This window comes from Parambassis ranga, chromosome 16, assembly GCF_900634625.1.
Source record: "Parambassis ranga chromosome 16, fParRan2.1, whole genome shotgun sequence".
Taxonomy (NCBI): domain Eukaryota; kingdom Metazoa; phylum Chordata; class Actinopteri; family Ambassidae; genus Parambassis; species Parambassis ranga.
This window is the reverse complement of record NC_041036.1, coordinates 12083069-12098236: the sequence shown is the minus strand read 5'-3', so window position 1 is coordinate 12098236 and position 15168 is coordinate 12083069. Positions and strand designations below refer to the sequence as shown.

Sequence of the window (15168 nt, the reverse complement as noted above, 5' to 3'; positions counted from 1 at the left end):
CAGTGACAAAAAATGGTGTGTGTGTGTGTGTGTGTGGGGGGGGGGGGGGGGGGGTGGGGGGGGGGGGGGTCACATCAGTGATTATTCCAAGTTAAAAAAAATGTGTCTGTGCAAATTAACCTGTGACTGGAATATGTCCGTACCGCGGGTTATCGGTGGAGTGGATTTCTTTCCAATATCTGCTAGAGGAGACTTCGCTGTTGTAATGTTTTCCTATCTTGATATGAGCAAACATCCAGTTACATATGGCAACAACCAACGTTGTGGGCTCACATGTGCACGCTTGCGGGTGATGGTGAGAGTACTCGCACACTAAAATGCGTCATTATGACGAGGCACTAAACGCCGTAATCGATAAGTGGCAAACTAATTAATCGGTGACAGTTTTTCTGACGATTAATTGCACACGATACGATTTTGCACAAGCCTAGATTGTTTACGTTTTAATTGTGCGACAGCAAGACTCAGTTAATGTCGCCAAAAAAGGCGCAAACAGTGTCAGTAATATATTTTATATTTGTACTAATATAATATATTTACAGTCCCCTACAAAAGCGAGTGTGATTTGGAACGGTCCCACTTACCATAGGTGTTTACTTGTGGCGTCATCACGTTGCGTGAAGGATTGTGGGTAAAGAGGAAGACCTTTATTTACCATGGCGACGGTGACGCTATCCCTCGTTGTTAGCAAATGCAAAATGCCTCTGCTGTTATTTCTTTTGGTACACATAGATCTGCTTCTCTGCCAGCAGTTTATAATCCCCTTTAAGGCTCCCTCGGATTGTGGCGTTGAAGAATTTTTCGATATCTCCAGTTTGTCATGTGTGAAGTGTGGCCCGAAGCAGCGACGGAGCACAACAGGTCGGGTACCATCTCAACACAGCACGCCGCCAACACTGATTAGAGCAAACGTAGTTTTTGGTGTTATTATCTTAAAAACAGAAGTAGTGAGACACGTATCGCACAAAGAAGCCGCGGCGAGCCCTAGCTTGGTGCATTCATAGCTCAGGGTCTAGCTAACAGCTCTGGGAAAACATAAAAAGCCTATCTGTTCAAAAACACGGGACTTTAACCTGAAATCTAACAGGGCGTTGTTAATGCATTTTAATGGGTTATTTGCGCATTAAAAGGCGTCGATCTGCGGCCCCTTTTAACATCATAACATGTATGATGTTTTGAAATAAACCCTAAACTGATTTCCTTCCTTTTGCAGGACTAAGCTGCGTTTGTCAAACTGGATATCAAACAGTCATCGCTGACAAACTGTCTGTTACCTGTCAGCAGTGTCCCCGCAACAAGCCTGTAAATGCTGTTCACCTTCTTTATTTCTTTTAATCACAACTTACTACTTATGATAATATTTTCACGACCTTTCGTCTTTACAGGCAGTAACAAAAGATGGCTTTGGCTGTATTCGCTGTCCAGGCAGTCTCACTGATGAGGGGAAGTGCCAGTGCCCACAAGGCACCGTGCTGGGTGAGCCACCAATCTTTGGACTAGTTTATCAAAAGCAACAAGGTAATAAACAATCAGTCTTTAACTCTGAATGTGCATGTTTTTAGTGGAAAGAGATATCAATGGGAACCTTTTGGATGAGGCCAGATGTGAAGCTTGCAATGGAGACAGCCCTGCTTTGACTATACCAAACAGAAATGGGGACAGGTACTTGTCTTTTCAGATATAATCAATCAGCTGAGGCATCAGATGCAAGAACACATTTCTGAAAATTGTTTCTCTCTGAAAAAGGACCATAATGTGTATATAATGAGTAACTTTTACTACCAGTGTGTAACATTAACTATGTTAATACATACAGAAAACCTGATTATTTAGCCAGCAAAAGACACAAATACAGAATCCACCAAAGAGGACCATCAAGTCTATGTCATTGATAATTTGCCATCCTGTATGTTGTTTTGTTATTCTCACCATGTCAGGCTCTCCCGTTATATCTGCTGTGCATCTTTCCTGTCTTCTTTCTTTAACTCCAGACACACAAAGTACATTTTCTTGTGTGGTATACGAGAGGTGCAACTGTCCCTAAATTTGTCTTGCAGGTGTGAAAGATGCCAGGCTTCCTTTTTCAACTCCTCGTGTGTGTGTAAATCTCCTAATGTCCTGGTGAGTTCAAACTTCCTCTCAGATACATCACACACTCTTTTCATTAATAACATGAGGGGAATATATCGTGTGTCTATGTGAGGTCTAAAACACAGACCTATTCACTTCTGCAAGACAAAGATTATCAGACACTCTATCAGAGACGTGCGCCACCAGTGCCACTGACAATCTCCAACGTCTCTTTCCCTGTGAGCATTTTTATTAAGCACAAATAATAAATCACGGTTACATCGGCAGGCGTTATTAAAAGGTTACATATTGATATTTTTAATGAGGAGCCCTTTCATCATGGGAGTGCATGTTCCTCACTCCCTTCTGTGGCCTTGGCTGGCATATGAGTGATAAAGAGTGGAATGTGCGAAGAACAGAATATACAGACTCTAGTTTTCTAACACAGAGATAACACAAGATACAATTTACCTACATAGTCCCAACAGTCTATGATGTGATTTTCTTTTCCAGGCAGGAGGATTATGTTTCCCTTCAGGCAGTCTCTCCACCAATGTGAATCCCTCTGTCAATTATCCTCAGTTGGTGAGTTACCTTGTTTCTCAATTTTTTGTATATTTTTTATATTCTTATGGATTGTATTTGTGATTTTTTTTTCTCTTTGCAGAAGTTCAGTGTCCAGTCTGCCTGGTTCCTGGAAAACCTCTACTCCTCTTCAGCAGCCTGCCTTGTAATCCTGAAACCTTTTCTAAAAAACAGTCCTAGCTCATCACCTCAAAGAGAAGAACCTGATTCTATGCTCTTGACCTCCTGCCTTTGACACAAGTCACGTTCTTCACAGGTCTTCTCCAACCTGACAGCATGCCAGGCACTTGGGAATATGTGTGTGATGAACCTGCACTCCTTCAGTGGCATATCCACCGATGCCTGTGGTCTCTTTAACACCATCTTCAGATCAAGAGCTGCTTTGAGCTCAACTCAAGACATTTCTTACTGGTAAATATGTTTACACTGTCACCTTTGCATAACTATAAATGAAACATTTCAGTATTTGCTGTAATTAGTTTTACTACTATTGAACAATAACAACATTTGAGTGTTCTATCTCTAGGAGAGTTAATCTGCCATGGCTTTACTATGGGGACGAACCAGGACTGGCCAGCCGGGTGCTTCAGACCAATCCTGTTCCTATTGGGTTTAGTTTCAGAGAAAGAAACAAGGCAAGTCATCTTCACATTAACAAATAAAACATTTGAAGTTTGTAGTATATTATCTAAACAGTATCACATTTAATTCAAGACACTTTAAACTAAACCAGAAAATGCTATCATAATTAACATCTATTATTGTTTTTGTGTCAGAACACTGACATTAGGCTGCTTGCTGCAGTCTACAATGTCCGAGGAGAGTTCCTCAGATGGGAACCAGTAGGAGGAAGTAATCTGCAGGTAAGATGTTAAAATCTATTCCTATATGTACAGAAACGTGTTGTGAGCACAGAGGAGCTGTGGCGCAAAGCCCCAGTCATAGTCGCCACTTTTAAAGGTAGGGTAGGAGATTTCCTTCTGATGCACTTTTTGTTAAATAAGTGTAACTTCTCTTTACAATCCGATAGCAACCGATTAGTTTGGCAGTTTCACTTTAAAACGAAGAATATTAATCATCTGTGGAAGCTATAAAACGCTACAAACATCAGCCAATTCTGCCAGGCGCCCCTGCGTGTATAGTTGGCTGGTTGGCTGCTCTCTTCCTGCTCTGCGCGCACCAGAGAGGTACGTGCATGATGGCCGAAGTCACAGACTGGTTGGGAGGCGTGGCTTCGGGGTGAGCTCCGAGAGAAAAGGGGTGTGTGTTTACTTTCAAAATCTGTCTGACTCTCACTGAGTTTTCAAAATCTCCTACCCTACCTTTAAGGTATCATATTTTTGTGATTTTGCCTGGTGTCATGTGATTCATATGAAATGTACTACACATACTGGTGAATTCCACACAGCACAGCTCTTTTTCTTCTTCTAGCTTTGTCCACAACCAGTCACCAAACAAGCAGCAGCTTTCAGCTTTGGAATAGCTTACCAAGAAAGTGTAAGTATAGTTTAGCTCAGAGCACTATAAACTCTAGAAGAATGCCCATTTGTATTATAAGGAGTTTGTGTGTACACAGTGTGATCTTTCAGTCGACAAGCTGTTTGATACCCATCCTGAACCTCTGTTCTACGACGTGTTTATGGACCTTGGTGGAGGAGAAAACAAAAAGCTTCTTCCCCTGCCCACACTTGTCCAAAACCAGCAATACAACGGACGGTTCATCAATCAAGGTCAGATTTTGTTGCTCTATGTGTTCCTGTGCATATGGGGGAATTGTTTTGAAATATTTGTGTTTTTATACAGAGAGCATGAAGAATTGGTACCTGACTCGACGGATGTTTCTTGTGGACACATTGAGCGGAAGAGAGAAGAGCTTAACTTCCACACCTAAAGTCATCCGTGTGGCCAGCAGTGTCAAAATAAAGTAGGCCTCCAACATACACACCACCATGAGAAAAGCAGAGGAAGTAAACACTTTCTGTAAGTGTGTTGTAAAGCTGTGATGCTGGTACTGATCATAGGTGTGTGTTTGGCAGGTTCCAGCTGGTTCCACGAACACAGGAAGGACAGGTATATCCTCCTCTGATGATTGTGACCTACACAGATGTTCCCATTAACGACAGCAAGACTCGGACTGTGTCTGTGAGTAGCTCACACAACACATACAGTACAGTCGTCCTTTCATAGCTAATAAACCAGAGCGTCCACTAAATGAAACCATCACCTCAAAAACAAGCTTTGCTCTGTTCAATAGTTGACCTCATCAATCTTTTTCTAGACAACCTTTACTATGGAGTATGAGATGGATCAGAATGAGGCTCATGTGAAGACAGATGTGAGTAGAAGCATGAATGAAGTGTTGGAAACACAGTGAGACGTCATACAACAAGGTTCCATCTGTCTTTTAATGTGTGCCCAGACTGCACTAGGTGTAATGGGTGGGGTGGCTGTGATTTACTCCCTGCTGAAGACCGTCAGCTGGAAGAGAAGGATTGCCTCTCCTCTCATTGATGTGAAGGTACTCTGTTTTTAAGTGTCATCATTGAATCCACTTGAAACCATATGTGTAATGTAAAGCTTGTAAGTTATGTTGGCTTCTCCCTCCTCCTGCCTCAGACAACGCTGAAGTTCCTGCTGTTTTACGCCGGTGATCTAGCCAATGTTTTTTTTGCTGTCACTGTGGGAACTGGACTTTACTGGCTCATCTTTTACAAGGTATGTGGTAACTTTAATCAGTTCACTGGAGTTTATATATTTTGCATCTTTAGTGTTTGTACCACTGTTTGCTTTCTTGATCTTTTTCACTGAAATTTCTTTGACTTTGCTTGAGTGTGAACTGTGTTTCTTTCCTTTTCTGCACTCTTTAGACTTTAAAGGCAAGTCTTTCCCTCCTTTATGTTCACTGAACAACTTTTTATTGCATAGATGTACTATAGGCGTGAATTTTATTGGCTGCTTTTTTTTAGGCTAATTTGAGTTTGTGCCTCTTTAGGCTCAACAGTTTGTATCAGTGCTGTTGCCTCTGCCTGCTCAGGAGGAGCAGTTTGTGACCTACATCGGTTGTGCCTTCGCTCTTAAGGTTATACACTAAACACACGTAACAATAAGCACTGTCATTTTGACAGCTGGATAGTATACTTCTATGTAAAAAAATGTGTTATTTTGTGTGTGTGTTGTATCCAGATGATCCAGTTTCTCCACAAGCTGATCCTTCAGGTGTCAGTTGATATATTTTTTATAGACTGGGAGAGGCCACGAAGTAAAACCAGCAGAACTGTGCAAGGTACAGACAAATTTTACTTATATGCTTCATAAAATTGTTTAATTACATTCATCGTATATATACTGTTGTTTCAGCAACAGGTGAGTCAAAACGTGACCCCGCTCCAGTCAGCATCTGGAGGACCTACTTTGTGGCCAATGAATGGAATGAGATCCAGACCATCCGCAAGATAAACCCAACGTTTCAGATCATAGCCGTGCTCTTCTTTCTTGAAGTACATCTCACACTGAAACATATTCTCACTTCTTTTTGCACTTTTCATTATTTCTCTTGTTTTCTTTTACTAATGACACATCCTCTTGTATTTCTAAGGTGCTGGGCTTCTCTAACCTGGCCCTAAGGGACCCCTGGTCAACTTTACAACGCTCATCACAGGATTACATCCCCTCATACAGCCTGACACTGCGCTATGGCCTGGCAGCCACACTGTGGCTCTGCATTGGATTTTTGCAGGTAGGCTGTCTTTCTCAACAATTTTGTGGAAATAAATGACACAAGCTTACCTAATAAAAACCCTTTTATGTCTACAGGTGATTTGCTTCACTGTAATTTATGAGCGCTTTGTAGAAGACAAAATCCGCCAGTTTGTAGATCTCTGTTCCGTCAGTAATGTAAGTAGCAACACATCATATATAAAATGATTCTTCTGTTTGCAGTGTTCCACATAAATGCTGTTTGTCTGCGTTTCCATGCAGATTTCAGTGCTGCTCTTATCTCATGACTGTTTTGGCTACTACATCCATGGGCGCTCAGTGCATGGCCATGCCGATACCAACATGGAGGAAATGAAAAACAATTTGAAGAGAGAGGCTGTATGTTCACCAACAGACTCTCCAGTCTTAACTACAGGCCAGTTTGTACTTTACATTCATCCTCTCCTTTTCTTGTTCTGTTGCCAGGAGTCACTGTGTGGTCAGAGGGGTCTGCTTCCCAACACAGAAATCCAGACCTTCCAAGTTTCTCTTACTAAGTGTCTGAGGTCACAGTATGACAGAATACGGGATTCGCTCAAGGTATGTGCTTACCTCTGTCAGCTTTTGGAAAAAGGACTCACATTCTCACTTAAATGATCGTGTCCTGTTCTCCAGAGAAGTGGACCATCGATGATCAACACATCTGAGACGCAGCACAAAGCCTACCACACCATGAACCATTTCCTGGGATCTGTTATAGACCATGTCAGTATACAAAAATCAAGTGATTCAAATGGAATCCAGCAGAGTGTGATTGGGCCAGATCACATATGAGTTGTTTTTTAAATGGAGGGTTGTTGTATTAATTACCTCAGGCCTATTCTGACATGGACTACATAGTGAGGGACAAGCTGGTGTTCGAGAGGATCATAGGGATGGAGTTCCTTGAACCCACTGACAAAAGCATCTTTTACAATGGTAACGACTTCTCTGCCCAGAGAGCTGTTAATTTCAATTATGTCATGGAGGTGTGTGGATATACATATGACCTCTGTTTGCATTTTTTCCTGCAGACGAAGACCACTCCTTCAGGGATGTTTTGTTTTATGGAAACGAGGCCACTCTGCTGATCTTTGACACCTTGTTCTTCTGTGTGGTCGACCTTGGATCTCAGAGCTTTGTACTTGCAGCTGTGCTTACATATGCACAGCAAACAGTCAGTATTTTTCTGTAAACACAATATGTCACTTTACTTGGCTAATGTGTATATGTAACATAAACTATCTTGTGCATTACAGATATTTCGCTTCATCCGAAACACTCTTGGGAGGAAGAACCTTGGCCAAAAAACTTTGGTGGATGACAGATTTTTGATTTAAAATTCCCTGCTGAGTATTTTATAGTGTCAGTGTTGTTTAGTTGCATTTCTCTACTTTTTATTTTTTTATTTGTTTTTATTATACATACTATTTTTTATGACTTTTTCATGTAAATATTGTATTTTTGGAATAATGTCGCTGTTTTTATAAAATAAATCTTTTAATACAAGGGCAGTCTTCTTTGAATTTTCTTCCTTACTGCTGACTGGACAGTATTTTTTACCTGTGTGTTATTTAGCATACAAAATATAGAGATTTATTGCAGACTACTAAAAAACAACATTAAATATTGTGATCCAAGTTATATAGTGTGATTTAAAAAGGCAGTACAACCTATTTTTAATCGGGACATTAAAAGATTAAAGCTCCTTTAAAAAACACTTTCCGTGCGTGTATGGTAGGCGTGACGTCATGACGTATTCCAGATTCAGCCAATCAGCGCTGACTTGGAGGCGCGGCGCTCCAGGATGATACAGAGCAGAGGGGTCGGCGTCAAGCCATGAACTTCAGCAACTTCTTCACATCCATCGGTTGAGGTAAGAGTGGATTTTGCTCCCTTTTCCCATCCTAGCATAGACACGTTCAAGTGCGGTTGATTCTATAGAATTGTACCTGGTACATTCATCTGTTATGTAAGCAGACAGTTTGAGTGTATTTTGGGTGGGTGTAACCTCCACCTCTCTAGCTGGCCTTAGCATGAATTTGGCTGCTCTGCCTCCTTGGATGACAATAATCAGCTGTTAGTGACATGTTGAGTTAACGCCTGGTATCCTCGTTCAGCTCTGAGACTGATCTTAAGTGTTTCAAGTGCAGCTAGCCCCTCTGTTGTTGGCTTGTGAACCTGCTGCTGCTGCTAGCTCGGGGAGGCTCGGGATGTCAACAAATATGGCAACTTACTTTGCAGAGCTCAGAGCTAGGACGGGATCTCTGTGGTCTGTGTGACTCGCACACTGAACGCGTCATATATTTTTACCCTGAGCTCCACTTCTGTCTAAAAAGCACGTTTCACAGTCACAGGCTGCAGATTTACTTAAATTATGAAATAGAGCACACAGAGAGGCGCAGTCAGGACCCAGTTCAGCAGGTCAGAACATTTCTCAAGAACCAAATGTCAGGGCTAAATGACTGCCAAAGCTATTTTTAACGTTGTGTGCAGCAGCGAGCTGCAAGCCAAGCTCACATGGTGCTGTCTTTAATACAGATTTACCTAAAATGACAGGTCAAAATGTTTAAACTGAGACAGTTATGCCTCCTATGGTTGTCGTTATTTCATTTATTATATTTGTGCATGCATAGTAACCAGTAACCAGTAACACACTCGCCTTGATAAAGGTGACAAATGTTTTAACTGTTTTGGAGAAGCGTTTACTGAATAATCACCTCAGAGGATGTAGCTTGTGTTGCTGCATAACTGTGTTGCATTATACACAGAAAGGTTCTTCTGGTATTTAAATGCATTCCTTCATTGTTAAAAATAAACTGGGATGTGCGTGTTACGCGTTATGTCGTTGGTGTGTGTGCTGCATGCAAAAAGCCGCAGAGCAGCACTAATGACACCAACAATACAGAAAAATGTACAGGAGCATGACAGCGTCCTGTCTGAATGGATACATTACACCATCATAACCTCAGTTCACCAGTGCTGACTTCCCTTCTGGTCGATGTAATGTTTGAAAGTTACCTTCAAGGTTGACCTTGCAAAGGCAGAACAAAAATTAACCTGCTAATCAAAGTGATTCAATCTTAACATAGGTTGAAAACTTTAGACCTTTTTATTTCCCCATGGGAATATTTCCGGTGTTGTTAAACTTGAACAGGAAACGGAAAATGTGATGGAAGGTTTCTAAAGTTTAGATTTCTGAGAAGACAATTCAACATGCAGTTAATCGCCAACCTTTTTAAACCATTGATTTAATCTATATTGCCCACAGGCAAATTCAGTAAATGATCACAGCAGGGGTCGGGTTCAAACCAAGTCAAGACAAAAAGCATAGGCTGGTCTTTAAGTAAATGTTCACAAGCAGTATGACAGATTACAGCCATGCCTGTCATACTGTTTTAGGTTATTCATGCACATTGAAGTTTCCCTGGCACATAATCTCACCATGTTTGCTCATTGTTAGCTTAATGGTGCATAAAGTGAGCACTCTATCCTCTGTGTGGTACATCAAGCTGTTACTTTTTACCTTTTGTTCCTCTGAGTTCTGTGTAAGCCTGTTTTGATTGGTGTGTATCTGTTTGTGTGTGTGCATGTAGAGAACCATCAGCCATGCCTGTGACATCTCCGCTGATCAGGGGTTTGCCCCGTGCCAAGGTCTTCGCCTCTACGCTGCTGTGCCAACAACAACAGTGCCAGTTAGGGCCCATCACCTACCAACCTGCCCCAAGAAGGCCGTCCCACGTGTGGCAGAGACACGAGCCATCACGAAGTTACCAGACAACCTCAGTCCTCCATAGCTACATCCTAACACCACCTCAGGTCAACTCCATTCTTAAAGCCAACGAATACAATTTTAAGGTTTGTGCGTTACTGTGCGTGGAAAAAAAAACATCTCACAATCAGTGTTTTTAAGATTTTATCTAACCTTTTGTTTGTGCGGGGATTCTAGGTACCAGAGTTTGATGGAAAGAATGTGTCATCAGTGATAGGTTTTGAAAGTAATCAGCTGCCAGCTAATGCTCCGATAGAAGATCGTCGCAGTGCGGCTACATGTCTGCAGACACGAGGAATGCTGCTGGGCGTGTTTGATGGCCATGCTGGCTGTGCTTGTGCACAGGTAGGGCTGGCTCTTTAACCCTGTGTGACCTTTTCTCTTTTTTTTATGGTGTTTTGCACAGAGAATATTCAACAACCTCTTAGCAGTAGTGACCTACATCAGTCAAGTAAAGAAAATTTATCATAATTTGTAACCTTATCTGCATCAGTGTGTAAACATTTGGTAGGTTGCACAACTGCCAACCAAATATGTAAGATTATAGGTCATCTGCTTGTCTGTGTCTTGTTGACATGACACAGTTTTCTCTTGAAGTTGAAAACTTGTGATTCTCTCCTCCTCCGCAGGCGCTGAGTGAGAGGCTGTTTTATTACATAGCGGTATCGCTGCTGCCACACAACACACTGTGTGAGCTTGAGGCAGCGGTGGAAGCCGGCAGGGCCCTCAGTCCCATCCTGCAGTGGCACAAACACCCCAATGACTATTTCAGCAGGGAGGCTCAGACACTCTACTTCAACAGCCTCCGAACCTACTGGCAGGAACTAATAGATCTAACCAGGTGAGGAAGCAGAGGATACACTAACACTATCATAGTTTATAAATGTGCCTGCACATTTTTACTTTTTATGACAAAAAAACAGAAGACAGAAATTGTTCAACAGTTCCGATTAAATGAAATAAATATCTAGTCTTTGACAAACCAGACTTTGTTTGTTCCACATTGGTTCCTCTGTTTGCCAGTATTCCGGTTATTGTCCTGTCTTCTTGATGCTTTGGATTCCTCTCGCGTCAGACACATCGTTCTGCCTGTGTTTTACAGCCCAGGTGAGATTCCAGATACTCGCGAGGCATTGATGAATGCCTTTAAGAGGCTGGACAATGACATTTCTCTGGAAGCTCAGGTGAGAACTCGTAATTTGAAACCACTGCTGGTTCTCAGAATGTTTTTATGAGAATGCAGAATTTGGACGTGTCTCCTCAAAGCCTGAAAACCTTGTTTTTGTACTTTCTCTCCTTTCCTCATGCCTAGGCAGCACCCAGTGTTGCATACAACACAATTTTATAACCTAGGCACACAACCAGGATTTAAAAATGTGCTTCCAGTACTCAGTGATATAAAAGTCTAATTAAAACTGCAAGTCATTACGTTTGTTCCAGGTGCTAGATTTGAGTGCTGTTTGATGAATTAGGAGGCAGATTGAATAGCGCCATTAATCCATGGCAGCGGCATAGAAAACGTCTGAATCCAAATTTAAACTTTATGGCTCAAAGAGAAGCTCAGGTGTCTGCCAGTGACTCTCCGTGTAATACAAACCGTGGGTCATGCTGCCCTGACTATTACAGTGTTAATAACACTGCAATGTAATGTTATGCAGGTTGGAGACCCAAATGCTTTTCTGCACTACTGGGTTCTGAGAGTGGCCTTTTCTGGAGCAACAGCCTGTGTGGCTCACATCGATGGATCAGACCTGTATGGACAATAAGTAGACCAGACTGCATTTTAACGGAGCTGTTTATCGTTGATCGTCTGTAAACGTGATCTGTTGTTCTCCTCTTTTCTGTTTCTCTGTTCCTATAAAGCTATATAGCCAATGCAGGAGATGCGCGGGCAGTGTTGGGCGTTCAAGAGGAGGATGGTTCATTCACAGCTCACACACTCTCAAATGACCACAGTGCCCAGAACGAAGATGAGGTGGCTCGGATACGTGGTGAACACCCTCCATCCGAGAGGAAGACAGTCATACGTCAGGTATTTGAACTGTAATCGTGTTCAGTGAGGTTGTTGAAACATGCCTCCAATAAAACATGTTCACTGTCTTTTTCAGGAGCGGTTGCTCGGCCTGCTCATGCCTTTCCGTGCATTTGGGGATGTAAAGTTCAAGTGGAGTATTGAGTTGCAGAAGCGTGTGTTGGAGTCTGGACCTGATCAGCTCCATGAAAATGAGCACACTAAGTTTATCCCCCCCAACTACCACACACCTCCCTACCTGACGGCTGAGCCTGAGATCACGCACCACAAACTGCGACCGCAGGATCGCTTCATGGTGAGAGGAGAAGAAGCACTACTCTACACATCTACAATATTGATGCTTTAACAAACAATAGTTCTGGTCTCAACACTATACCGCCTTCACATTTAAATTACATTCATGATTTCATATGGATTTTTTTTGCTCATTTTCAGTCACTATTGTTTAGCTGGCTGTGTAGGATGATGACTTCCTTTCAGGCTTCAGAGCCCATCTGCTCAGTCATATTTGCACTGATGAATCAGATGGACACTGATTCAAAGGTCTGAAAGGACCAGGAGTTTTATACCTTCTGCAGCATGCTAGAATGAAAGAAAGACACATAATGGATATGACGTCCTGCCTTTAGATGGGAACTGTTAATGCACTGCTAATGACAACAGATTTTATGAGTCACAGTTAATTAACTGATAAATGGTAACTGGATAATGTATAATGTGTTGCTCATCAAAGGGACCTCTAAACGTGTGGGCTGTGTCTTTTATAAAGAGTAGTCTGTAAAAGATTCTTTGAGTATGAAAGTAATGTGAAGTAGGCTGTGTGTATAAAGGCCATTTTCTGACAAATGACTACCACTCCTTTGTTGTCAGGTGATTGGCTCTGATGGCCTTTGGGAGACCCTCCACAGACAGGAAGTGGTTCGTATAGTTGGAGAATATTTAACAGGGGTGCATCAGCGTCAACCCCTCAAAGTCGGAGGCTACAGGGTCACCTTGGGACAAATGCAGGGGCTGCTTGAAGAGAGAAAGGCTCGCATGTCCTCAGCGTTTGAGGATCAGAACTCAGCGACGCACCTGATGCGTCACGCGGTGGGAAACAACGAATTTGGCACGGTGGACCATGAGAGGCTGTCAAAAATGCTCTCGCTGCCTGAGGAGCTGGCTCGCATGTATCGCGATGACATCACCATCATCATCGCTCAGTTCAACCCTCATGTGATCGGAGCACAAAGACAGGAGGGGCAGTCCTGAGCTGTTCAAAAGCCATTCACCGCTGACCAGTACACACACTACTGCAACTACATCTAAGCACACTCTGTGGATAAACAGGCCATATTAAGAAGATATCTGTTGTTTTAACACTATTTATGTGAAGAATTTGTATGTTTGTATGCAGTGCTGCAGAAACATCCGGTTTCCTATGAAGTCAAAAGGTTATGAACTGGGTCAGATCCTCTTATTTATGCTCCAGTGTTTTCATACACACTTCTCTTTGTGGCTGATAAGATACTGTTAAAAACTGACTTTTGTGCCAAACCATCCAACCACCTGCCTGCTCAACGCCTCAGCAGGGTTGAAATTATAGAAATTTCCAAAGAGGGTGGCCTCTTTAGTCACCAACTAAAGAGGTGACTGATAGGGACTTTAACAGGGCTGTGCCATTGTATCAGCACTTTCTCTTTCTTTGTCTCTGGAGAGGCTGTTGTTATCATGAGGACTACTGCACATGTTTGTATTTACTTCTTGGGCCGTGTCACTGTATGGCATCTTCTCTCCATTTAAAATGCCCATGTGAAAGGTAATGTTTTTAATTTTGCTACTTCAGCGTGCTGGATCAGTGATTATGTAAAATAGGGAATGTAAATATATCATGGAATTAAAGCTAAAAGGCAACACTTCAACCTCAGCAGCATCATGAGTGAGTTCCAAAATGAATTAATGGGGGTCACAGGCTAATTTTAAGGTAGAGAAAATAATATTTTTTTCCACACAACATACCTTTCAGATCCAGCATGCACATAAACAAAGCAAAGCCAGAAGCCCACACTGTTTGTCTAACTATTTACTGTTATTTGACCTGTACACCACACATGTACCTGGCTTTTCTGTGTCATTGTTAACTCACCTACCGTCTCCTTCTGCACGGGAATGTTGTGCATTATGTCATAAAACACTACTTTGTTATCAGTGGGTAACAGTGTGTTCACACTCTACCACAGCTTTACTTCCAAATAGTTTGTTACAGCTTGGGGTTTTATCCCTCCCAGCGCCAATGGCGACAGCATACTCTCCTGTTACTCCTGAATCACCGTTAGGGCTGAGTGTTTTTAAGCCCAAAGCGAATGAGCAGAATGTATATCTGAAAGCAGCTGTTTGAGTGTGAAGTATTTATTCAGCTTTAGCAGTATGTTACGTATCAGTAGTGTTTTATGAAGAAATTGTGACTTACGTGGGTTAAGTTTTGTATTTGGAATGATTTAATAAAATGCTGAATACTGTACACACGGGTGTTGTGTGTGTTTATTGTCTGATGCAGGATGTCCATCTGACCTACAGACACCTTGAGGGTCAGTAGGACTTTACTGACGTGGAGGAGATCAGCACTGCTGAGTCCACACTGGTGGGTTCAACAGTGACACAGATTGCTCTCCATGCTTGTTTTTTAATTGTACTAGCTGTTGCTGGAAGAGTTGGATAGCACACTCATACCACTAGATGTCACTGTGGCACCAGACAGGAAGAGTCAAACTAAAGGGGGCGCTCTGGATCTAGCATGGTCACTAACTGTGCAAGTCAGTTTATACAGAAACAAACTACAGAATAAATGAGATGCATAGTGTGTCCCTCTGCCAGAAATAATGAGCAGGTAACTCTTCTGTAAGTTAAATATTCTGCTATAGTTATAGTAAAAACAACTTCTGCTTATATTTAGAGTACAAAAGATGAATAAAATAAACAGTGGCCTAATACACAC

General features: G+C 42.1%; 2 protein-coding genes across 4 annotated transcripts; both read left to right on the top strand.

Moving 5' to 3' along the window:
* The first annotated feature begins 617 nt into the window (after positions 1 to 617).
* On the top strand, positions 618 to 7775 carry tmem67 (transmembrane protein 67). 3 transcript variants are annotated; one of them, XM_028425383.1, is made up of 28 exons: positions 618 to 861; positions 1214 to 1302; positions 1386 to 1476; positions 1563 to 1662; positions 2058 to 2121; positions 2584 to 2655; positions 2738 to 2800; positions 2912 to 3066; positions 3182 to 3290; positions 3432 to 3518; positions 4087 to 4152; positions 4232 to 4385; positions 4459 to 4579; positions 4692 to 4797; positions 4934 to 4990; positions 5075 to 5173; positions 5272 to 5370; positions 5648 to 5734; positions 5839 to 5938; positions 6019 to 6152; positions 6251 to 6391; positions 6469 to 6549; positions 6634 to 6750; positions 6838 to 6951; positions 7027 to 7116; positions 7227 to 7329; positions 7425 to 7567; positions 7650 to 7775. In XM_028425383.1, exons 1-28 carry the CDS (start codon positions 657 to 659, stop codon positions 7728 to 7730), a joined length of 2928 nt encoding a protein of 975 aa, XP_028281184.1. In that variant the 5' UTR covers positions 618 to 656; the 3' UTR covers positions 7731 to 7775. The 3 variants fall into 3 exon arrangements, with proteins under 3 accessions (XP_028281184.1, XP_028281183.1, XP_028281185.1); XM_028425382.1 differs by having other exon boundaries at positions 6013 to 6152; XM_028425384.1 differs by lacking the exon at positions 6469 to 6549 and having other exon boundaries at positions 6013 to 6152.
* A 385-nt stretch (positions 7776 to 8160) lies between these two features.
* Positions 8161 to 14583, top strand: pdp1 (pyruvate dehydrogenase phosphatase catalytic subunit 1). The gene is made up of 9 exons (XM_028426323.1): positions 8161 to 8266; positions 9987 to 10248; positions 10340 to 10507; positions 10792 to 11003; positions 11265 to 11346; positions 11821 to 11915; positions 12026 to 12194; positions 12271 to 12489; positions 13065 to 14583. The coding sequence occupies exons 2-9, from the start codon at positions 10000 to 10002 to the stop codon at positions 13443 to 13445; spliced, it is 1575 nt and encodes a 524-aa protein (XP_028282124.1). The 5' UTR covers positions 8161 to 8266; positions 9987 to 9999; the 3' UTR covers positions 13446 to 14583.
* Positions 14584 to 15168: the final 585 nt, after the last annotated feature.

Excerpts from the sequence above, each read along its gene's own strand:
- pdp1 (XM_028426323.1), top strand. The coding sequence starts at position 10,000 with ATGCCTGTGACATCTCCGCTGATCAGGGGTTTGCCCCGTGCCAAGGTC. Across the intron at positions 10,249-10,339 it reads CCAACGAATACAATTTTAAG|GTACCAGAGTTTGATGGAAA; the intron begins GTTTGTGCGTTA and ends CGGGGATTCTAG. Across the intron at positions 12,195-12,270 it reads GGAAGACAGTCATACGTCAG|GAGCGGTTGCTCGGCCTGCT; the intron begins GTATTTGAACTG and ends TGTCTTTTTCAG.
- tmem67 (XM_028425382.1), top strand. The coding sequence starts at position 657 with ATGGCGACGGTGACGCTATCCCTCGTTGTTAGCAAATGCAAAATGCCT. Across the intron at positions 2,801-2,911 it reads CCTCTTCAGCAGCCTGCCTT|GTCTTCTCCAACCTGACAGC; the intron begins GTAATCCTGAAA and ends CGTTCTTCACAG. Across the intron at positions 6,751-6,837 it reads ACAATTTGAAGAGAGAGGCT|GAGTCACTGTGTGGTCAGAG; the intron begins GTATGTTCACCA and ends TTCTGTTGCCAG.